The sequence below is a fragment of the Eleutherodactylus coqui genome, chromosome 4, assembly GCF_035609145.1.
Source record: "Eleutherodactylus coqui strain aEleCoq1 chromosome 4, aEleCoq1.hap1, whole genome shotgun sequence".
Taxonomy (NCBI): domain Eukaryota; kingdom Metazoa; phylum Chordata; class Amphibia; order Anura; family Eleutherodactylidae; genus Eleutherodactylus; species Eleutherodactylus coqui.
The window spans coordinates 265,710,825-265,736,114 of record NC_089840.1 but is presented as its reverse complement, the minus strand read 5'-3'; the positions used below and the strand labels follow the sequence as shown (position 1 = coordinate 265,736,114).

Here is a 25,290-nt window from a genome sequence, read left to right as displayed (position 1 = left end):
GTGTAGTGTGTACTGCGCAGCTGCGGGTTTATTCCCCTATTAACCCCTCATAACACACAGTTATCATAACCTTATTATAACATAACCCAGTCAGGTGACCTTTCCCCTACATATGACATCACGTGACCTTTGTCTCCCCCTGCTCCACACGGTGACCGCTAGTAACCCGCCTTCTGCTGACGCGTCCAATCAGCATCCGGCCACGCCCACTGTCACTCATCCTCCACGCCGCACCCCGCCCTCGGATGACATTGTCCACATAACGGACTCTAAAGCCACGCCCACATAGTGCTCCTCATGTCGCCCGAACCAATGGGCGTTCGATAGGGCGTGACCAGCCGTAGAGTGTTCCCGCCTTGGGCGTGGCCTGCTAGTAGGGGTTGTTCGGTCCAGTCAGGGCCGGCGGGGAGCTGGAAGATGGCGGCGGCCTCGGGGTCTTTGCTACACGGGGCGGCGGAGGCGCTGGGGGCCTCGGAAGCGGCGCTGAGATTGATTCTCTCCATTTTAAGCGGTGAGCATTGAACGACTGCGACAAGTTTAGTGGGGAGAGAAGGGGTTAAATATGGAGAGTCCCTTGAAGGGTGAGGTTGGGGGTCGTGTAGTGGAAGGAGGGGGGTCCTGACCTGTGCCACTTGTGTTTTGGGGTGGGGCCGTTTTGTCAGAGCCAACAGGTGGGGGAGGGGGACGATGGTGACTGAGGGGGGACAGTGCTGTACGGCGGGGATCGCTCGTCGCGGATACGTAAAAATACGCAGAAGTGCGCCGTGCTTATTGGGGATTCCGGAGGGGGCGACAAATGATGCGCGTCCAATAGGCGCCATTGTGATGTAGAGTCGTACGTAACCTTCGCTTTTGCGCCGTACCTATGGGGGAGGGGAAATATGGAGGGACACTACTGTTGGGCGGGGGCCATTCGTCACGGATCCTTAGAAATCCGGTCAGCGGCTGGTCCGTGGTGAAGTTCCCTGTACCCAGTGGCGCCATTGTCAAGTAGAGTCCTACGTCGCTCTACTCTTGCGCCATTCTGGTGAAAGCGAAGATTTTAGATCCCGCAGTTCCCGTCAAGTCGCCATAAGAAAAATGGCGCGCCTTGATACCGTATTGGGGGAGGCGCTAGATTACGTTTACGACAGGTGATCTGAACCCTTGGGGGGGTGGGCAGATACAGGAGGGTACAAGTGGCGCTGCCATACGTGTTTTCGGTCGCCAGCTGTAACATTTGCGCTGCCTTCCTCTCTCCGCAGGTTACCCCCTCGCCTTATTTCAGAGGTACTTCCTCTTTAAGAAGCAGCCGTCGCACATCCATCTGTTCAACACGGTGACCGGCCTCTGCATCGCCTACTTCAACTTCGGTAGGTCGTCCGCGGCGCCAGAAGGGGGAGGGTAGATGATAAGCGGCGCCGGCCTCCATTGTTCTGCTGGGGATAGGATTGTATCGCTGTGTGTAACAGAAGTTCCGCAACTTTTACTCTGCTTGCTGTCAGTGAATAGAAGCGTCCACAGAGAACCTGTAAAGAACTGGCACAGCTGAGGGTTTGTTGCAGTGTATCTGCCTACAGGAAGGCAGCATCAATCTGTTACAATGTATCGGCGGCTGCTCGGCTTACAGAGGATTGTGCATGTAATGGAGCTAATGATCAGCGGGCAGGAGATGCCACTAATGGGCTTATGAGTGGGCACGGCGCCAGGCTGAGTGTCTTCTGCCAGGTTCCGCAGCGCATCGTTCACACGGGTGTATGCGCGTTCAGTCCGTAAAATATTCCGCATCTTTACAGCGTGTACATTTGCGTATTTGACACGGATGCGGTAAAAAGCGAGGCCGGATTCGCGTCACCTTCCGTCACACCGTCTCCTAGCAACAGCAGCACTAATTAAAAAACGCCCGTCTGAGGGAGCCCCGGGGCCGCAGTCATATGGGGGGGTTGCCATTGCGATCCGTAAATTACGGCCTCCTGCCCCTATTTTTGCGCTTCTATGATCCCGCCGCCTCCGTCGCTGCGGCAGCAGTTAGCGGAGGGACCTCTGCTACAATACGTCTTCCATCTCTGCTGTCCCCCTGGCAGTGGGTGGAGCTTAACGCAGCGGCCACAACGACCGATTCTCAAAGCGGCTTGGCACTGAGAGGGGGGCGGGGTACCTCTCTCCCCGCTTACAAATCTCCCCATTCCATGCAATGTCTTCTGCTTCTGTACAATCTTACGATCTCCCATGTGACTACGGCCGGCGGATGTGACTTTTAGCGCAACTCATGGCTGACCAGATATCGCTGTGTAGTCCAAGCCTCAAGGGGTTATCCCCGTCCCCCTATATATAGTATGGGGGGTCCCAAGGCTGCATGAATGAAGCGGAGGTCAGACACGCTGCTGCTCCATTCACTTCACTGGTAGCGCCCTTAGGCCGCCTGCACACGACCGGATTTCAATTCCGAAATCTGCGGTATTCCGCCCCCATTGAAAAATGGCGTTTGCGATTCCCGTGGCCGGATTTAAAATCGCAGCATATTCCATTTTCGGGCGGACTCAGCACAGACGGCTTCCATTGAAGTCAATAGTAGCCGTCCGACCCGTAGCCCATCTGCAATTGACATTGCGGATACGCCTTGAGTACTTGCGTCATCGTCTACCAACGGTGCGGGAAAAGCAAATAAAAAAAAAAAACAACGGCGGCGAGCGTCCGCGGTCATCCGCAATATAGAAAGCGCAGGTGTAAGCGGTCAGAGCCGGATTCCATTGCGGACTCCTGCATGCAGAATTCAGATCGCCCGTGAGCAGGCGGCCGTAGGGGGGGGGGGGGTTCCCTCTGCTCCACCTGCAGACTGACACGGTTTACCTAAACTGATACATTGTAACAAAACATTTCCCAGAGAGGAGAGATTTTTGCTTCTGACTTTCTAGACTGGAAACATTTGTAACAAACTCCGTTCAGGTTTTCGAGAACGTTCCCGTTTGCTGGACAGCAAGCAGAGGTGTTGAAAATAGTGAGAAGTTCAAACAAAGTATGTTAGAAAGTTGCAGAGTGTTTCATCCTCCACAGATTAAGCTTAGTTTACATTAGACTCTGAGCACTTAAGGGGGGGGGGGTGTTCACGTCCCGCTGACGGCTTTAGGCTAATTCCTCTGGGCTTTGACTTTTGCCGCAAGGAGATTACTCCCCACGTGGCGCCTGCAGGTAGAAGGTAATCCATGATGCCTTTGGGGCACGTAGCTTGTGAGAGGAGTGGTATGTGGGCACACCCTGGCACGCGTCGGTGCTGGCCATCTTCCCATCCTGAAGGTAACATCTGTCTCTCTGAGTCTATCCAGATGCCCTGTAGCAGAGTGAGACGTCTTATCGGTACGCTCTGCACTCGCCGGCGTCTTAATCATCTTATAAGTCACATGATTCAGCTCCACCTAAATGAGTTATATCTGCTGATGGGAAAGCTGGGTGCAACGGGGCGGTCGACGAAACACCGGCGAATGGCAAATCTACCTGCTGATGGCAGCCAGGTCCCCTATAAAGCTGCGTGCAAGGCGGGTATGCAAGTGGAAGTGTACGTCTAAGTCCAAAATCCACCGACGGGCCGATCTGTGGTGTTCCTGCGGCACGTGAGCTGTAACCTACTGATCATGCCAAGGTCAATGAACAGTCACTACTCATGTTGTGAGCTTGCTGGGTGTATAATGTGCGTGGGTACTGATCACTGAGGTCTGACGATCAATAGATCAATGTATCTGCCCTGAACCAGTCTTTCTGGTTACTGTTTAACTCTTTAGCAGCTATAAAGACTATCTATCATTACTGCTGTGACTAATTTTGCTTGTCTGCTGTATACAGGTTTACAATCTGTAATAAAACGACCATGGTAGGTGGCAACCATTCAGCAAGAATAGAACTACTATAATACTGCCCCCTATGTACAAGAATAGAACTACTATAATACTGCCCCCTATGTACAAGAATATAACTACTATAATGCTGCCCCCTATGTACAAGAATATAACTACTATAATACTGCCCCCTATGTACAAGATTATAACTACTATAATACTGTCCCCTATGTACAAGAATATAACTACTATAATACTGCCTCCTATGTACAAGATTATAACTACTATAATACTGCCTCCTATGTACAAGAATATAACTACTATAATACTGCTCCTATGTACAAGAATATAACTACTATAATACTGCTCCTATGTACAAGAATATAACTATTATAATACTGCCCCCTATGTACAAGAATATAACTACTATAATACTGCCTCCTATGTACAAGAATGTAACTACTATAATACTGCCCCCTATGTGCAAGAATATAACTACTATAATACTGCTCCTATGTACAAGAATATAACTACTATAATACTGCCCCATGTACAAGAATATAACTACTATAATACTGCCTCCTATGTGCAAGAATATAACTACTATAATACTGCCCCCTATATACAGGAATATAACGACTATAATACCGCCCCCCTATGTACAAGAAAATAACTACTATAATACTACCCCCTATGTACAAGAATATAACTACTATAATACTGCCCCTGTGTACAAGAATATAGCTACTATAATACTGCCCCCTATGTACAAGAATATAACTACTATAATACTGCTCCTATGTACAAGAATATAACTACTATAATACTGCCCCCTATTTACAAGAATATAACTACTATAATACTGCCCCCTATGTACAAGAATATAACTACTATAATACTGCCCCCTATGTACAAGAATATAACTACTATAATACTGCCCCCTATGTACAAGAATATAACTACTATAATACTGCTCCCTATGTACAAGAATATAACTACTATAATACTGCCCCCTATGTACAAGAATATAACTACTATAATACTGCCCCTGTGTACAAGAATATAACTACTATAATACTGCTCCCTATGTACAAGAATATAACTACTATAATACTGCCCCCTATGTACAAGAATATAACTACTATAATACTGCCTCCTATGTACAAGAATATAACTACTATAATACTGCCCCTGTGTACAAGAATATAGCTACTATAATACTGCCCCCTATGTACAAGAATATAACTACTATAATACTGCTCCTATGTACAAGAATATAACTACTATAATACTGCCCCCTATTTACAAGAATATAACTACTATAATACTGCCCCCTATGTACAAGAATATAACTACTATAATACTGCCCCCTATGTACAAGAATATAACTACTATAATACTGCCCCCTATGTACAAGAATATAACTACTATAATACTGCTCCCTATGTACAAGAATATAACTACTATAATACTGCCCCCTATGTACAAGAATATAACTACTATAATACTGCCCCCTATGTACAAGAATATAACTACTATAATACGGCCTCCTATGTATACGACTATAACTACTATAATACTGCCCCTATGTACAAGAATATAACTACTATAATACTGCCCCCTGTGTACAAGAATATAACTACTATAATACTGCCCCTATGTACAAGAATATAACTACTATAATACTGCCCCCTATGTACAAGAATATAACTACTATAATACTGCCCCCCTATGTACAAGAATATAACTACTATAATACTGCCTCCTATGTAGAAGAATATAACTACTATAATACTGCTCCCTATGTACAAGAATATACCTACTATAATACTGCTCCTATGTACAAGAATATAACTACTATAATACTGCCCCCTATGTACAAGAATATAACTACTATAATACTGCCCCCTATGTACAGGAATATAAGTGCTATAATAATACTGCCCCCTATATGAACTTTTCATTAGTGTGTAATTCTGTTTTCTCCTCTTAGGCTCGCAGCTGTATCACTCCCTGTTATGTATTGTGCTGCATTTCCTCATCCTGCGCCTTATGGGGAGGACAGTTACTGCGATATTAACCAGTTTTTGCTTCCAGATGGTGAGTTGAGTCTGCTCTCGTAGCTTATAGTGCCCCCTACAGGTTTAGGTAAGGTGACAACGGTATATCTGCAGGCATTGATGTTTCTTTTTGTGATGACAGGGTTATCTATTGTCTGGTTACTACTACACAGCCACGGATGACTATGACATCAAGTGGACGATGCCGCACTGCGTTCTTACACTGAAACTGATCGGTGAGTGTGGTCATTATGGTGAGACATGCTTACTACGTACACTGATGGTTGTGTCTTATCTAAAGTTTGGATATGCTTTCCAAATGAGTGCAGCTCTGGAGTATAATGCAGGATGAGTAATGTATGTGCACAGCGACTCCACCAGAAGAATAGTGAGTGCAGCTCTGGAGTATAATACAGGATGTAACTCGGGATCAGTACAGGATCAGTACAGGATAAGTAATGTATGTACACAGTGACTCCACCAGCAGAATAGTGAGTGCAGCTCTGCAGTATAATACAGGATGTAACTCAGGATCAGTACAGGATAAGTAATGTATGTACACAGTGACTCCACCAGCAGAACAGTGAGTGCAGCTCTGGGGTATAATACAGGATGTAACTCAGGATCAGTACAGGATAAGTAATGTATGTACACAGTGACTCCACCAGCAGAACAGTGAGTGCAGCTGTGGAGTATAGTACAGGATGTTATTTGGGATCAGTACAGGATGAGTAATATGGAAACCAAAGTTATGTTTATGGAAATGTATTCTGGTTCGCATAGATCGTATGTAATTGCTTAAATGGCAAATCCCTACTATACTGTTACAGCTTAATCATTTCATAATGGAAAAATTTAGTATAATTTGATTTCCGTGTCGTTTTCAAGATCTCTGCTTGCTGTCAGTGATTAGGACCCGTCCTTTTTTTGTTCACAGTCTGAACACTCGCATATACCTACTACTGAATCCACAGCACTCTCCAGTTTCACTAATCTCTATTTCATATCTATTTTCTGGTATTGACTTGTATTCCTATCATGAACTCGCATCCAGAATCAGACTAATAACAAGACAAGGTTAATGATGTGATGTTCTTACATGCATGGGTGCCCTGCACATACCTGACCCGGGTTCATGCTGCCCGTAATTTAAGAAGGCTTTCACATGGGCAGATTATTTCCGCCAGGATGCACAGCAGGACACGGCTATGGGATACCGGACCAGAATCTGGCAGATTTAAGTCATTTTCAGTTCTGCATCAAAATCCACAGGTAGCCTGTAAAGGAGAAGGCAGAAGAAGTTAAAAATCACTTCTACCTTCTCCCCCGGGTCCTCGGCTGTCACTAACAGTCGAGTACTTGGCCTTCTCCGGCTTGATTGCAGGAGTTTTAATCCTTAGCCATATTTTTGCTGTTGGCTGGGATTTAAGCCCAGGGCCAAGCGTCGTTAATTTACTACTCTTGGTCCTTGAAGGGTTAAGAAGTGTTAGGGTTTTTTTTCGTTTTTTTTTTTTTTTTTTTAAATCAAGGTAAATTGCCCACTTGAAACATACAGTCGGTCCAGAAAGACTTCAGACCCTCTCATTATGTTGTGGTCTTGTGCAAATGGGAAAAAAACGTTGTTTTCCCCCTCATTCTGCATCCAATATCCCATAATAATGTTAATGTTAGAAATCTTTGTACATAAAAAAAAAAACATTTTGCATTGCCATAAGTATTCACACCCGGCACTCTCTACTTAGCTGAAGCACCTTGGCAGGGATTCCAGCCTCCAGTCATCTTTGGTATGACGCCACAAGGTTTGCACACCTGGATTTAGGGATGTTCTGCTATTCAGATCCTCTCCAGCTCTGTCAGGATGGATGGGGGCCGTCTGTGGACAGCCATTCTCAGGTCTCTGCAGAGATGTTCAATTGGCTTCAGGTCAGGGATCTGACTGGGTCACTCAACAACATTCAGAGTTGTCCCTAAGCCCCTCCTGTGTGGTCCTGGCTGTGTCCTTAGGGTCATTGTCTTCTTGCAAGGTTCTGCCCAGTATGAGGTCCCTTGTGTTCAGGATCAGGTTTTCATTAAAAATATCTCTGTACTTGACTCATTCAGCTTTCCATCCCCCCTGACCGGTCTCCCTGTCCCCCAGCATGGTGCTGCCTCTACCAGGCTTCTCTGTAGGGATGGTATTGGGCAGGCGATGAGCGGCGCCTGGTTTCCTCCAGGCATAACGCTTAGAATTGAGGCCATAAAGTTCCATCTTGGTGCTTTTTGGTATCTCCAGGCGACTTTCAGTCTTCTTTCCGGACCCTCTGCTATAAAGCCCAGATTGGTGGAGGCTGAAGTGATGATCGACCTTCTAGAAGCTTCTCCCATCTGCTCACAGGATCTCTCGCGCTCAGCCAGAGTGACCATTAGGTTCTTGGTCACCTCTATTACCAAGGCCCTTCTCCTCCGATTACTTAGTTTGGTGGGTTGGCGGCTCTAGGAAAAGTCCGGATTGTTCCAAACTTCTTCCATGTAAGAATTATGGAGGCCGCTGGGCCCTTGAGAACTTTCAGGGCAGCAGAAATATTTTGTAGCTTCTCCAGGTCTGAGCCTCCCCACAATCCTGTCTGAGCTCTGCAGGCAGTCCTTTCCTCCTCATGGCTTGGTTTTGGCTCTGATATGCATTGTGAGCTGTGAGACCTTAAACCTCTCAGAGATGATCAAGAGAAATCTGAGGCCTCAGAGCTAAATTTAAAGCATCATACCAAACAGTGTAAATACTTGGGTCAATGCAAAATGTTCCTTTTTTAATTATTAAAAAAAAAAAAACACACCTACAGCCTTTCTGGACCCGCTGTGTAGTTCACAAGTTAATGAAAAAACATTGCTTTCTCTATTCAAGCCCGTTGCAGAAATCCTCTCCAAATGGTGTAGCTAAAAACACTCACGTTTTGTATCAAAACCTGATTACCCCTCCTGTAATAAAGCTGTGAAGAATGGACGGTATTACATTATGGCGTGAAGTACGGCCCCGCGCAGTCCTCATACTCCCAGCCGCGGCGTTACTATAGTTGTATCATATAGACCATCTTCTCGGCTGTAGTCCCCAGCAAGCTTGTAACCGTTCACCGGCGCTGGTACACCGTGCGACTCTTCAGCTGATTAAGGATCATCTAGCCTGGATACATCTGTGAGAAGTATCAGGTTAGATGTAAACAAGAAAGATCCTATTCACTGACTGCAATCGGAGATCTTGGTGAGAACGGTCTATACTACGGGTGGGTGTATTCTGTGTGTGTATGTGTATATATATATATATATATATATATATATATATATATATATATATATATATATATAATTATATATTTATTTCTCGGTCTGTGCTCGCTAACCATCTCTTCGCCTCTTGCAGGACTGGCTTTTGATTACTACGATGGAGGAAAAGCCAAGGTTTGTACGATGCCTCTTCTGTCAGCCGGCCAGGTTGTGCCGCACCTGTAATTACCCTGAACCATGTCCAAGGAGGATTGCTACAATTAGTCAGCGCTTCGGATCTCCTCCTGTCGCGGTGCCAGGGTGTTACCTGTCTCTGTCAGCCAGGCTTTTGTTACACACTCACCTCTGGGCTGTCTACTTAATCCCAGGTTTATATAGTACTCGAAAGCAGCAGTTATCTGGCGTGTCTCTTCTGGTAGACTGGCGGAGCGATGCTCGCCGTCGAGGAAAATAAAAATTTAAGTTTTTCCTTAAGGCAGGATTAGCGTACTTGAATAGGAAGACATGGGTGCATCACATGATGCTATAGCAGGCAGCTCCTCGGGGCCCCAGTACATAGATCTCAATTTTGTGTTGTGGTCCCTGTAAGGGCTCCTATACACTGATGAGAGCAATACAGGACCGTGATTCACAGCCTAATATCGCCCTAGCAAAACTTCTAAGAACCCCTGGATGCAAGGTGCTTTCATGTGAGGACAGCCCCGCGTCACTGCGGGGAATCCCTTCATCCCATTGCTTTCAATGGGGCAGCAACAGCACTGCCCACTATTGAAAGCAATGGCAGAACATTGTGATCTCCTGACGCTGCTGTAACAGCAGCTGCAGGGGATTCCTTCATGCCCATGTGGAGTCCCCCCCTCACTGAACACCCTGAGTCATGCCCTGCCCCCCTCAGACTGTGCGCTAGGCATGATAGTGTTTCTAGAGTGTTTCTTTGAATTCTGAGATTTACAGCAGATTCTGATTTTTATGCTCTCCCTGACAGACATCGCTCTCGCCAGAGCAGCAGCGCTCTGCAGTGATGGGAGTGCCCACCTTGCTGGAGGTCTGCGGCTTCTCTTACTATTATGGTGGGTTTTTAGTTGGACCCCAGTTTTCTATGTGCAGATACCTGAACTTTGTGACGGGTGAGCTGACCGATGTGGAGGGACAGAGACCTAACAGGTGAGGAGAGGAGGAAAGGATGGGCTATGGGGAGAGGTGGTGGTGGGCTCCTGCGTACTAAGTGTGACCTTCTCTTCTTTCTACCTCCCTGCAGCATCCTGCCAGCGATAAAGCGGCTGTCCCTTGGACTCCTCTTCCTGGCCACCTACATGGTGTTCGGCCCCCACCTGCCTGACAGCTACTTCCTGACAGAGGAGTATGCGGTAAGAGGAGCGTCACTCCCTGCCCGGCGCGGGATACAACCCGTGCACAGAGGCCAAAAGTGAGATTGTTTATGAGCAAGAATTGTCCGTCCTGGTATAATTGCATCATTAGAGGAGATGGGGAAATATACACTAAATAGCCCATTTTGAAATAAATTTTCTATATATTTTTTTTTTCTTGGTGCATCTGAAATAAAAGCAACTTTGCAAATGGTCTTGATTAGAACTCTCCTACCGGTTTGTGTTCACAGCTCCCATGCAGACCCGGGTCGCTCCATGCCTTGTGTGTAGTCTGATCCTGTGATTGTGTGTTACCTCTTCCTGATAACCTATAGAAATTGCAGAGGGGAAGAGAATAACACATGACTGCAGCATCAGAGCTGTGCGCACAAAACGGTAGGATTTTTTTATCATTTCTCTGCGCTATCTGCAAACATTTATTGTGGACTTACTGGAGTCATAGATATGGTTGCTAGATTTAACACACCCTTTCTTAATTCCTGTTTACTCTTGCTTATTATGTTTTTTTTCCTCCTTTGGAACCTGTAGAACCAACCGTTCTGGTATCGCTGTGTATACATGACCATCTGGGGCAAAATTACACTATATAAATACGTCACCTGCTGGCTGGTAACGGTAAGTTCTTCTCTAATACTTGGACCTCTGATTTTTTTTTTTTCTTTCCCAGCTTTCTTCCGCTTATTGTTCTCATTTCCTGCCTGCAGACTCAGTAACTATCTGTCTAGTATGAAGTAAAACAGGAGGGGTAGGAGGGGGATGCAACTGCAGCTTCTCTACGTAAGTGTTTAAACCAGGGGGTCCAACCTTTTGGTGTTTCTGGCCCACATTGGAAGAAGAGTTGTCTTAGGCCACAACTCTTGGCACAGAAACGCATTGGAATTCCACACAAGGATTTTGCCCATCGACGGGGCTAAATTTGTGTGAGATCCATGGCAAAAACCGCGACAGTAAGCCATGGACTTTGCCGTAGTTTTTAGAAGTGGAATTCGCGCATGGAAATTAAGCCATGTGAACTTTCGTTTAGGGTTCAAACAATCAATTAATACCCCCTGAGACTGGACTGGTGACTTCTAAATTAAGGCAGCTGTGGTGGCTGAGCTGGCTAGTCTACTAACTGTCTGCACTGGGCCACCCACTCATGAACTTGCACCACCTGGACCAATGAGTGGGTGACTCGGCCAGCACGGCTCTCTATTGGCTCTTCTCTCAGAGACTCTTAGTAGTGCCCACCCCTTGGGTTCACCTTTCCCCTTGCTCACCAGTATCTTTATTTTTTACCGTCACACAGAGTTGAAGTTGGGCAGGTGGGCCACTGCGGTTCTTACACACAGAGCCAGTCACATGTAGTTGTCACTGATAATGGCCGGCCTGGTCTATAACAGCAGCCATTCGACAGACTAGTCATCCCACCGGGAATTCTCACGATGCATAGAATGGCCAATCTGCCCCTGTGGGTCACATTTGTAGCCATGCGGGCCGGTGGGTTGGACACGCTTGCCTTAAACAATAAGGGGGGTGAACAGCAGTGATGACCGCACACAGCTCTGACATAACACCCAGAAGACCCGCCCCCTAGGAACGCATGGAGCCGGACAATGTGTGTTTAGACAAACCAGAGTAAAGCAAAAAAGGCCCAAAATCTGCAGGTAACACCCAACATTTCTGGCTGCACTACATCTGATACATCTGCCGAAGTCTAAGTGGGGGCGGGGGAATTAATACCTGTTCTTCCTAATTGTTCATATCATGAATATCTAATTCTTATGAAGGTCAGTATTTTGCGCTGCATTTCACAGGTTCTGTTCCCTTTCTTTCCACAGGAGGGCGTCTGCATTCTTTCTGGCCTCGCCTATAATGAGAAGGATGAAAAGGGTCAGACCCAATGGAACGCCTGTGCCAATATGAAAGTATGGCTGTTTGAGACCACACCCCTATTCACAGGAACCATTGCCAGCTTCAATATTAATACCAATGACTGGGTGGCGAGGTGAGAGACAAGGATATGTCATATGTAGTCTACATAAACCATTGAATCGCTGTGTACGTATGTGATTGATGCTGAGTGACATCCCGTATTATACTCCAGAGCTGCACTCACTATTCTGCTGGTGGAGTCACTGTCTACATACATTACTTATGCTGTACTGATCCTGAGTTACATCCTGTATTATACTCCAGAGCCGCACTCACTATTCTGCTAGTGGAGTCACTGTGCACATACATTACTTATCCTGAGTTACATCCTGTATTATACTCCAGAGCTGCACTCACTATTCTGCTGGTGGAGTCACTGTGTACATACATTACTTATGCTGTACTGATCCTGAGTTACATCCTGTATTATACTCCAGAGCTGCACTCACTATTCTGCTGGTGGAGTCACTGTCTACATACATTACTTATGCTGTACTGATCCTGAGTTACATCCTGTATTATACTCCAGAGCTGCACTCACTATTCTGCTAGTGGAGTCACTGTGTATATACATTACTTATCCTGTACTGCTCCTGAGTTACATCCTGTATTATACTCCAGAGCTGCACTCACTATTCTGCTGGTGGAGTCACTGTGTACATATATTACTGATCCTGAGTTACATCTTGTATTATACTCCAGAGCTGTACTCACTATTCTGCTGGTGGAGTCACTGTGTACATACATTACTTATCATATACTGATCCTGAGTTACATCCTGTATTATACTCCAGAGCTGCACTCACTATTCTGCTGGTGGACTCACTGTGTACATACATTACTTATCCTGTACTGATCCTGAGTTACATCCTGTATTATACTCCAGAGCTGCACTCACTATTCTGCTGGTGGAGTCACTGTGTACATATATTACTTATCCTGTACTGATCCTGAGTTACATCCTGTATTATACTCCAGAGCTGCACTCACTATTCTGCTGGTGGACTCACTGTGTACATACATTACTTATCATATACTGATCCTGAGTTACATCCTGTATTATACTCCAGAGCTGCACTCACTATTCTGCTGGTGGAGTCACTGTGTACATACATTACTTATCCTGTACTGCTCCTGAGTTACATCCTGTATTATACTCCAGAGCTGCACTCACTGTTCTGCTGGTGGAGTCACTGTGTACATACATTACTTATCCTGTACTGATCCTGAGTTACATCCTGTATTATACTCCAGAGCTGCACTCACTATTCTGCTAGTGGAGTCACTGTGTACATACATTACTTATCCTGTACTGAACTGTGTTGCTAATTTCCGATTTAATTTGTTGTAGAGTTTATGATCATTAACCCCGTGTTCTCCTCCTCCCTAGATACGTTTTTAAGCGTCTCCGTTTCCTTGGTAATAAGGCCGTGTCTCAGGGAGCCGCCCTCTTCTTCCTGGCCATATGGCATGGTCTGCATTCCGGATACCTCATCTGCTTCTCGCTGGAGTTCCTGATAGTCATGGTGGAGAGACAGGTCAGGTGACCGCAGCCTACGGCGTCCGTACAGAGTGGAGCGTAGCCAATTCTCTTTCAAGGAACGGACTATCTGAACGTTCACTGAGGAAGCTGATAGTCTGCACTCTGTACAGGGGAGGGCTGCATTATATGATGTGATGCCCCGTCTTACGTTTCCCTCTGTCTGCAGGTGATGGACTTGGTGAGGGACAGTCCTGTGCTCAGTCACATCTGCTCCGTGCCTCTGTTGCGCCCTCCTTTATACGTGGTGCAGCAGTTATTCCACTGGCTCTTTATGGGATACCCGCTGGTGCCGTTCTGCCTTTTCACCTGGGACAAATGGCTCAAGGTACGTTGGACACCTTTCCGTCCTTGAGTTCTACGTGTGCACAGATATGCCCATACAGCAGAGCTCTGTGCAGGTATAGCAGAGCAGAGTTTGCTCAATTCCGTCTCCCCGTCCTCACTGCAGTCAGGAGGAGACTGAATTAAGCGCTTTTACGCACCTGCTTGGCCGCCTGGCGCGGCGCCTGCTTGGCGATTTCTATCAGCCCCATTGAAATTAATGGATTGCCGACTGCGCACGCTTGACCAGCTCTCCATTCACAGTGATGTCACTATGGGGGGAGAAGCGACTCCCGCTGTGACAATGAGGGGGACACAGGAGTCCTGCTCTTGAGAATTATGGGGATCTCATCGGTGAGACCCCCACAGTCAGCAAGTCATCCCCATTCTGTGGATAGGGGATAACTTGTAGTTGTGGTAGGACCCTTTTTGGGCGGTATTCGGTGTTGGTGATTAACCCCTTCCTGCATCCTAACGTAGTAGATCAAACGCCTTACTAGTCGGTCTTCTTCATGTGACACCCTCAGACTCCTTCAAATCCGGAAGTTTTACCACCCTGGGGACACAGAGTGCAACATTTGCATAACACACTATTCATTTCATTCCACCGCACTGTGGACACTGAGGAATACCCTTTAAAGTTTGTGTACCCCCTTTCAGGTTAGTAGACGTAGGGGCGGTGTGCGATGGATAAAGAATGTAGAATCCTCCCAGCCCTGCTATGTAATCGCTGGCAGGGAATCCTTCAGTCATGGTGTAGATTATCCCGCAGATAACACTGCGATATCCGCCTGCGATGTGGGGACTGCGGTGTCTAGTATTGTAATGTCCGAGTCCCTACAAATCGGAGCTGTACCTTAAGAAAGGGGTCTCTTATTAACAGAGGGGGTCATGAGGGCATATGGAAAGGAACGTCTGAATGTAAACGCTTTCTCCATGTAACTGAATTCACCATTGTAAACCTTGTATAATGTATTCTACGACTTTCTAATACATTTTGCATTTCAGTTCCTCAACCTTTCAATACCCATGCTTGCTGTCAGTAAATGAGGGCATTCTTACTTATATCCAGAGGCTGAACACTTGTAGAAATCAAGCTGTTTGATTGGTTACAAGACAAGGCCCTGATGCGCTGTAACCAGCAGCACTCCTGTAGGGTCGGGTCGGGTGCGCAGCCTGACAACAAATGCAGACTATAGTGAGGAACTGAAATGCATATTAGAAAGCCGCAGCTTGGACACCCCCTCTCACGCCTTCTCTCCCTCTCGGCAGGTGTATACGTCGGTCTATTTTATAGGCCATATAGTTTTCTTCTTGCTGCTGTTTGCACTGCCTTATGCGCGGAAAGTCCTTGTGAAAAGAAAGGACAAGCTGCAGAAGTCCCACTGACAGAGCTCGATGGTAAGTAACCCCTCCCCGAGTGTGTGTGTATGTATCTGGCTTTGCCTGAGTTAATTTAGTACAGGTGTTTACCAGTTCACATGGAAATTTTTTTATGAAGTCGTGGTTACTTCAGAGGAACCAAGGCAGCATAAAATATGTATACACACAGAGGGGCGGTAGATTCTCTTCAGTGTATATACACACAGAGGTGAGTTAGATTCTCCTCAGTGTATATACACACAGAGGTGCGGTAGATTGTCCTCTCGGTGTACATACACACAGAGGTGCGGTAGATTGTCCTCTCGGTGTACATACACACAGTGTTGCGGTAGATTGTCCTCTCGGTGTACATACACACAGAGGTGCGGTAGATTGTCCTCTCGGTGTACATACACACAGAGGTGCGGTAGATTGTCCTCTCGGTGTGTATACACACAGAGGTGCGGTAGATTGTCCTCTCGGTGTGTATACACACAGAGGTGCGGTAGATTGTCCTCTCGGTGTGTATACACACAGAGGTGCGGTAGATTGTCCTCTCGGTGTGTATACACACAGAGGTGCCGTAGATTGTCCTCTCGGTGTGTATACACACAGAGGTGCCGTAGATTGTCCTCTCGGTGTGTATACACACAGAGGTGCCGTAGATTGTCCTCTCGGTGTGTATACACACAGAGGTGCCGTAGATTGTCCTCTCGGTGTGCATACACACAGAGGTGCCGTAGATTGTCCTCTCGGTGTGCATACACACAGAGGTGCCGTAGATTGTCCTCTCGGTGTGCATACACACAGAGGTGCCGTAGATTGTCCTCTCGGTGTGCATACACACAGAGGTGCCGTAGATTGTCCTCTCGGTGTGCATACACACAGAGGTGCCGTAGATTGTCCTCTCGGTGTGCATACACACAGAGGTGCCGTAGATTGTCCTCTCGGTGTGCATACACACAGAGGTGCCGTAGATTGTCCTCTCGGTGTGCATACACACAGAGGTGCCGTAGATTGTCCTCTCGGTGTGCATACACACAGAGGTGCCGTAGATTGTCCTCTCGGTGTGCATACACACAGAGGTGCCGTAGATTGTCCTCTCGGTGTGCATACACACAGAGGTGCCGTAGATTGTCCTCTCGGTGTGCATACACACAGAGGTGCCGTAGATTGTCCTCTCGGTGTGCATACACACAGAGGTGCCGTAGATTGTCCTCTCGGTGTGCATACACACAGAGGTGCCGTAGATTGTCCTCTCGGTGTGCATACACACAGAGGTGCCGTAGATTGTCCTCTCGGTGTGCATACACACAGAGGTGCCGTAGATTGTCCTCTCGGTGTGCATACACACAGAGGTGCCGTAGATTGTCCTCTCGGTGTGCATACACACAGAGGTGCCGTAGATTGTCCTCTCGGTGTGCATACACACAGAGGTGCCGTAGATTGTCCTCTCGGTGTGCATACACACAGAGGTGCCGTAGATTGTCCTCTCGGTGTGCATACACACAGAGGTGCCGTAGATTGTCCTCTCGGTGTGCATACACACAGAGGTGCCGTAGATTGTCCTCTCGGTGTGCATACACACAGAGGTGCCGTAGATTGTCCTCTCGGTGTGCATACACACAGAGGTGCCGTAGATTGTCCTCTCGGTGTGCATACACACAGAGGTGCCGTAGATTGTCCTCTCGGTGTGCATACACATATATACACACACACACACGCGGTGTAGAGTCTCCTCTCGGGGTGTACATACACACAGAGGTGCGGTAGATTCTCCTCTCGGTGTGTATACACACAGAGGTGCGGTAGGTTCTCCTCTCGGTGTACATACACACACACAGGTGCGGTGTAGGTTCTCCTCTCGGGGTGTACATACACACACAGAGGTGCGGTGTAGGTTCTCCTCTCGGGGTGTACATACACACACAGAGGTGCGGTAGATTCTCCTCTCGGGGTGTATACACACACAGAGGTGCGGTGTAGATTCTCCTCTCGGGGTGTACATACACACACAGAGGTGCGGTGTAGAGTCTCCTCTCGGGGTGTACACACACACACACACACAGAGGTGCGGTGTAGAGTCTCCTCTCGGGGTGTACACACACACACAGAGGTGCGGTGTAGAGTCTCCTCTCGGGGTACACGTGTACACGCACACGCACACACGCACGCACGCACGCACGCGGTGTAGAGTCTCCTCTCGGGGGGGGGGGGGGTGTACACACACACACACACACACACACACACAGAGGTGTGCAGTAGATTCTCCTCTCGGTGTACAAATCATTTTCCTAGGCTTTATAGTATCTGAGAAATTGGAGGTGCGCAAGCAAGTGTTTTTTACAATTTTAGCATTGGTTTCTTACTGATCCTTCACCTGTCAAACCTGCAGATAGACGTCTTCTCTTCACTGTTGAAATTGAAACTTGGTTATCACTAGCTGCATTAAGCTGGGCTTGAAGATTTTGTGTTGTGAGGCGCCGATCACACAAATTGTTGACACTCAAAAACCTGTCATCTGATTTCATAGTGGCCTGTGGGCTGCCAGACGTCTTCCTGTCGTATCCAAGTGCCTTTTGATGGTATAGGAAACTGTACTGTCTGCCATCTGGGCTTTCTTGCACCTTTCAGTGTAGAACAGACCTACACTACAGGTTATAATTGTCTGTTGTCTTTTGGTTATTTGCCCTTTTCTTGCCATTATGATAGCAATGTGCTCTGTCCTGAGGAGCAAAACTGTCCAAATCCTGCCCTAGAGGCGGTTGTGATGCAGTCTGTTCCAACACTGCTTATATAGAATCAGAGGGTTTGAAAGTCATCTACAAAAATTGAGACACCTGTAGGAATAGTTTGCATCCAATTTCAAACCATAATTTGCTTTCTGTTCTGGATGGGTTCCCTGAAAAAGCCCTTTGGGTAAAATCATGAATTCAGATGACGTTTGCATTTCAGATTTCATAACACTTTTCACTTTTGAACCATTTCTTGTTATTTGCTGTGTTAATGTAAGAAATAACTAGAAAACTTTTGAGGTGTTCCAAAACTTTTGACCGTTAGTGCAATTTTATATAGCTGAGTTTTTCATGGCGACCTCCTGACTTATCTCCTTCTTTCCTGTCTCGGCAGATTGTATGTCACTCCATGTGGCGATGGTTAGCACATCTCCTCCTTCCATGCTGGCTCCACCTGAACAGCGGACACCACACTGCCAGGAAGGACACAATTGCTGATACTTTTTTCTTTTTTAATAAAATGATGAACTGATTGCCGGCGCCAATAATCCTGCAGCGATGTAGGGTCCCCCGACGTTCTTTTATAGACTTTTCTACTACTTTTGAGGGAGGGGGAGCGTTTCCGGACTTTTCCATTACTTGAACTTTGTAGGTTGCTGGAGACTTTTGCCCGACCGTCTGAGCTCAGCTCCCTTTCTTCTTCTATATCACATCGGCCTGCGCCCTCCGGGTCACGTCATGGGGCAGCTAAAGGTTGCTGATGGTAAAACTTGCACATATGCACTGGATTAGGAGGGTCCGAGGATGCTGGATATAAACAATTAAAAGAAATGTGCTGTAGGGGAGGGGTCAATCTATGGTGGAGCGGGAGGGGGTTATAAAAAGTACAACACAGACTATCCAGACCCTTATGCCTATGTGAAAACATGATGCCAAACATGGCCGATCAGAGCTTAACATAAAAAAAAAGTGCACTTGGATTGGCTTTTGGTATCATGTGATCACAGCGAGGGGATCCGGGGGGGTAAAGTCATGTCCTGCCTTTTTAAGAGCTGCAATAAAGCACTCTGCCAAGATAAGTCATCTGCCGCATGTTCCTTCCTAAACCGAGTGAGCGCAAGCAGCCGTGCAAGTACAGTGAGCTGTGGTGTGAACAGTCCGCAGTGTGAATACAGCCATGCCGCCAGATGAATACGACGGGCCCGATGGGAGGTTTAGCTTATGGTTGTAGTTGTATTAGTTAGCTACCTGTGTGTTTGTGGGTGGACCCCCCCCCCCCCTCCATTTTTGGGGGGGAGGGGGTGAAGGCATTATAACTAATTGAGACCCTCCCTCCCTTCTAATAATACGATATGAGGATGATGTCATTCTGCAAAGAGTGACATAACAGGATTTAACCGTACCGGTCTGTACGGGGCAATTCTGCAATTTTCTAGTATACTTTATTTCAATTCTTCACCTTTTTGTTGCGTTTAGTGGATGAGAACATTCCTGGGTGCAGCCGGAGACTGAACACCGATACTTCTCATGGAGGAGGGTTCATTACAGTTGTTTCCAGTCTAGACAATCCTCTGTGAGCTAAACTCTTCAGTGCTGTCCTAGATTGTAGCAGCGTTCTGTCGGGGTGTAACTCGCACAAAGTTGTCTGAAGTGGATACAACTGTATCAGATTCTCAGCTGTGAGCAGCAGTATTAGGGCTAATGCCCACGGCCGGATTTATGCCGCATTTCACCGCAGCTGTGAGGTTCTATTGAACCTAATAGCTCAATGCTCACGCTGCGGAATTGTGCAGCGTGAAATAACCCGCGGCATGTCCTATTTGCCTTGGGAATACGCGCGGCCGCCTTCCATTGTAGTCAGTGGAAGCCGGCCCTCACGCTATACTGCTGCGGAATGTGCTTCACCGCCGGCCGCGTCACATGATGCTGCTGGACGCGTCATGCAGGCCTCGCACAGTGGTGAGTTCTTTGGGGGGGGAGGTCGCCGTAACGGCCTCTGCCTGGATAGGCTTATAGTTTCTGGGTTTCTCACATTGCAGAATTCCACTTTAGCCAAATCCTAAATCTGGCTGCGTTTTTTACTTGCGTAACGGCCGTGAAATTTAACCCCCGTGTTTTTAAGGGTTGGCCTCCAGAGGACGATTGCGCAGCATCCATAGATATGCTGCAGATTTAGAAGCCACAGCCTTTTTCTAAAGACTGCAGATTTGTTGTGGATAATATTCGCACTATGAGGTTTTTTTAATTTATTTTTTTATTCCCATCCACATCTAACTCCGCAGTGTTTCTGCCATGTGAGGGGGCGGCCTTATGTTCCCATTTTCTGATAGTAAGCAGAACTTTAGAAAATGGAGAGGAATTGGAATACGAAGTGTGGTAGCAGTTAGATGCCGGAAATTTATTAAAGGGCTTGTCCTAGGGGGCTCCTAGAGTTCGGTGGGGCCGCCGCGCAGGATCCCCACTGATCAGCTGATTGCCAGGCTGCTGGCAGGAGATGGCGCTGTCACCATTGCAGCAGCCTGGTTTGGTACAGCAGCACAGCTTGGCGGCCCCAGGGATCCGCTGATCAAATAGGATCCGGAATAACAGACACTGCCGATCAACTTTTGATGACCTATCCTGGGAAGGGGTCATCAGTGGTAAAATGTAATAAATTTGTTTGCTGCGAGTGGCTCTACCCTCTTCTAACAAGCCTGCCCACTTCTGGAAAAGTGCCAGAAAAAGTCTAAATATTGCAAATTTTTATGTTCGAAATCTGTTGCAGGGGCTTGTTAGATTGCCCTCTAAGGCCGCATTTATATGGTCAGTAAATACGTCCCGAAGCAGTGTGTATGCAGTAAGATAAGGGCTCGTTCACATCAGCATTGTGCCTTCTTTGACCGCTCTCACGCTCGTCCGTGTAAATCCCGCCGAAGTCTTGTTATAAAGTCGTACAGCGAATCGGCTTCAGCCCCCGCTCACACGAAGGTTTTTTTTTTAGATGTCATTTCTTCATTGGAGTTCACATCCTTTTAGTATCCCTTTAAATTCAACGGGAATCGGCGCCATAACTAATATATCGTAGATTTTTAAATCTGCATCGTAGAAAAAAAAATGTATTTTATTGTCGTGGTGTCTGCGCAGAAACTACGTCGGCTGGCTACATGTGACTACGTCCCATTGAACAGACTGGAGTTGCAGTGGGATCCTCTGTTTAATATCAAAATCCGCAGCAGCGATCTGCGGCGCCGCCTCCTTCTTCTGATGGGGCAAATCAGCTGGACTCTCTAAGTGCATGCTATATCTGGCCATAGGCTGTGACTATTCATCTGAGCCCGAAGAGCTGAGAAGTGTTTATAACCGGGCCCAAATGCTGCTAAACTGTCACTGAAGTGAACCTCAGATGTTATGCAAAACACCAACCAGTTGCTGACAAGTCAAAGGAGGGCTAAGCATCATAGCGCCTCCCTGAAGGCTGAGGCAAAAAATGGTGTACTAAGGGCATCTTGAATACTGGAATCTATAAAGAATAAAGGGGTTTGGTACTGGTGTATCTTGATACCACCGTAAGCTAGGCGCTGACCTGGTGTTAGTGCAGTTAGCGCCCCCTGTCAAGATCCTATGTTCCGATTGGCTGTGGCATCAAGATGCAAAGTAGTGGCTGCGACCCTAATTCCCGGAAGCAGGGACCATAGACTGCAGGGGGAACCATCAGGGAGCGCAGTCGCCGACCTCGATTGCCAACAGCGGGGACCACAGAAGTCAGGTGGGAGCATCAGGGAGCATGGCTGGCGGCACCTTACACTGACAGTGGCCTGGCCCCGCAGACAGGGTTCGGAGGCTGCTGTCCTGCTGTGTCTTGGAGCTCCGGCCTCCGCTGGTGTCAGCTGGCCTTGCAGGTTGGCTGTCGCACTACTCTCCTCCTATGTCCGCTACAGGCCAGGCCTCCTATCATAGTACCCAGGAGAGGGTGGGGTCCTTGGGGGGGAAAACTGCTTTACAGCCGTCCGCACACGGCCCAGCGCACAGTCTCTTTTTTCCCCCTGCAGGCGGCCTACCCTCAGCACTCCCAGCTGCCTCCGTGCAGCATTGGCGGATCACCGCCCACGGCCTCTTCACAGTGCCGGATCACCGCCCACGGCCTCTTCACAATGCCGGAATAGTGGCGTCAAGATATACCACTGCCAAGGGGCTCTATAGTCACCCATGGACAAGAGGAATAGAGAAGATTGATTGATACCAATGTAATGGGCAGGGACAGACTCCTCCTTAGAATCTGTTCTTTGGCTAACCAACCAGGGAAAGCAATAAGGGCACAGAATATGTTGGCCGGTCCCATTGACTCCTATGGGAACTGCAGGGAAAAGGAGGTAGAAGGGAGTTTAGCAGCAGCTCTGCAAACCCCCCTCTTTGACCCTTGCCGGCTGCTGGTAAAGGGAGGGGGTGGGAGATTAGTACACTAGCTCCCGCCCCCTTCACTTGCCAGCAGCCGGCAAGGGGCAGAGACCTGGCCCATTTAAACGGGAGCTGCAGCCACAGCTTGGTTGTAGCTGCCTCCCATCCATGCAATTTTCGCCTGCTTTGCAGCCGAAAATCACATCGCCAATGTGAAGGAGCCCTTAGCCTGGGTGACGTAGGGATCCAGTCCAGAGCTTCCTTGTAGGTCCCAGTGAGCTAAGCTGAAAGCACTAAGATCATTACTGGGACATAAAAGACCGCAAGTCAGTCTGGGTCAGAAGCTGGAAGTGAGAGCTACTACTATCAGTTCCTGATCAATGTTTGCTGCAAGCCAGCCTTGGGTGAGAGGAACCTAAGGCATAGCTGGCACCTTGCCAAGTTCTGGTGTATTTTCTGTTCTGTTTTGCCCTAAAGCTCGAGGACCGCCAGCTCTTTGTGTTACATTGTTTATAAAAGCGCCTTGAACTTTTATCAGGGCTAAGTGAACCTCTGTCATCACCGACCCCACCCCCTACGCAGACATTGCTAAAATATATATATATAGTGGCATCTGTATTCACAGGGACACCTGCATTACCTATTTGGGCATCTTACCCCTTAGTACAATCCTTTACATCTCGGAACTGACACAATTTCTTAGGCCTGTTTCTAGTAGCTGTAATACGGATAAATTTTAGTGCCTGGTGGTGACCCAGGGGATCTCCATCTATGGGGTCGCTTCCTTGCCTTAGATCACTTACAGAGACGTGACCTACATCTGGGCTATATATAGTGATCCCGTAATTTGTGGCGCTTCTGTGTCACAGCTGGCAGCCCATCTGCTTCATGGATGTGATTAAGAGTTGAGCATCACTGAGGTTCTGCATATCATCCGGTGTAATATCTTCCCATACTCCGAAGGTGAGGTGACATATCATCTGAGAATGTACCAATGTGACAAATATAGGATGGAAATGAAAGATCCAGATTGTGTAGATGCACAGCAATCAGTCAAAAGATTAATACCACCTGCCTAATAGAGTTAAGGTGTCCCTCGTCCTGTGACCCATTGAGGCCTGGAGTCCATGAGACCTCTAAGGAGTCCTGTATTATTGAGTACCAAGAAGTTAGCAGCAGAGCCATTATCTCTAAGTTGTGTTGTCCGGCCTTCATGGACCGGACTTGTTTCTCTCGATCAGATGAGTTCTGGGAGGAGAAGTTGTCACCTTCATCTGTGTCCTGCCTTTGAACAGTTCCTGCCAGTGCGGCTGGGCACATTATTCTGCTGAGAAGCTACTGCCATGAAGGTGGTACTTGTCTGTACAGTGGTAGGTAGTTGGTACATGTCACATCCACATGATGCCAGGACCCATGTACCCAGCAGAACATTGTCCATCACACGGACCCTACTGGCTTGTCTTCTTCCCAGCCTAATGCCATCTTCTTTACGAGTAAGTTATGCACCCAGCCATCCACGTGATGAAAATGTGATTCATCAGACCAGGCACCTTCTTCCATTGCTGCATGGTTCAGTTTCAGCAGTGGACAGGGTCATGTGCATTCTGACCGGTCTGCTGTTGCGGTGGCTGAGTGCAGGCCTTTGTGGACAGACAGAGGGGAAAATAAGATGATCGTCAATGGTGGCTCTACCATCCCTCTCCGTAGTGACTGAACGCGGCCTGGCCCGGCTGCACACAGTGGCAAATAGAATTAATAGCAACAATGATGGGTGAAATTGCAATTGTCCATGTTACTATCTTTTAGTAAAAGCGATCTAGTTCCATCGGAATAAAGAGTCCACACCAGCTTTGATAATGTAAACCGAAGGTACACAGTTTACTCCAAACTTGCAACAGGTTTCCAACAAACAGTTCCAACTTGGCAATTTTCAATTAGTAATAACTTTAACAGTTCAGCCATTATCAGCAAACACCTGTACCGATTTCATACGCCTTCTCAACTCAGGAAGATGTGCCCGTCAGTCTAAGTTATCTGTGGGTTCCCCCACACAAACGGAATCAAAGAAGGCTTCTTTTCTCTGAGGGGTCTGCCCTGTCTCGGAATACCCTTCCAGCAAGGATGAAAAAGACTCCACTCTGGCCTACAGAGCTTGACTTGAGCCCGGCTTGCTTAGGCTCCACTTGAACTCTCTTTAATTCTTCTTTTTCTACTCCTTCTCCCCACTCACTCTATGCTCTGGCTTTTTATAGTTGCTCTAACAACCAATTCCAAGCTATGGGTGAGCTACCTAGCCAATCCTAGGCCTGCTTAGGGTAGCTAACAAGACACAAAGTTAGGATGACATAGACACCAGACAAATGACCTAACATTGACCCAGATAGAACCAATACACATAACACACAGTCTGACACATTCAATAGTGCAGACATGTAGACACACTACAAAAGACAAATATTAAAGTGGTGGAGGGCTCCTACTCTGGGGCACTACACTATCCCATACCCATCTTCCAATCTTTATCACATC

At 47.4% G+C, this 25,290-nt stretch overlaps 1 protein-coding gene across 1 annotated transcript; it reads left to right on the top strand.

The window, feature by feature from the left end:
* Positions 1-364: 364 nt before the first annotated feature.
* Positions 365-19,466, top strand: LPCAT3 (lysophosphatidylcholine acyltransferase 3). Its single transcript, XM_066601239.1, has 13 exons — positions 365-511; positions 1,245-1,352; positions 5,803-5,909; positions 6,012-6,105; positions 9,261-9,298; positions 10,110-10,288; positions 10,383-10,491; positions 11,041-11,127; positions 12,333-12,499; positions 13,817-13,964; positions 14,136-14,294; positions 15,563-15,691; positions 18,782-19,466. Exons 1-12 carry the CDS (start codon positions 418-420, stop codon positions 15,677-15,679), a joined length of 1,407 nt encoding a protein of 468 aa, XP_066457336.1. The 5' UTR covers positions 365-417; the 3' UTR covers positions 15,680-15,691; positions 18,782-19,466.
* Positions 19,467-25,290: the final 5,824 nt, after the last annotated feature.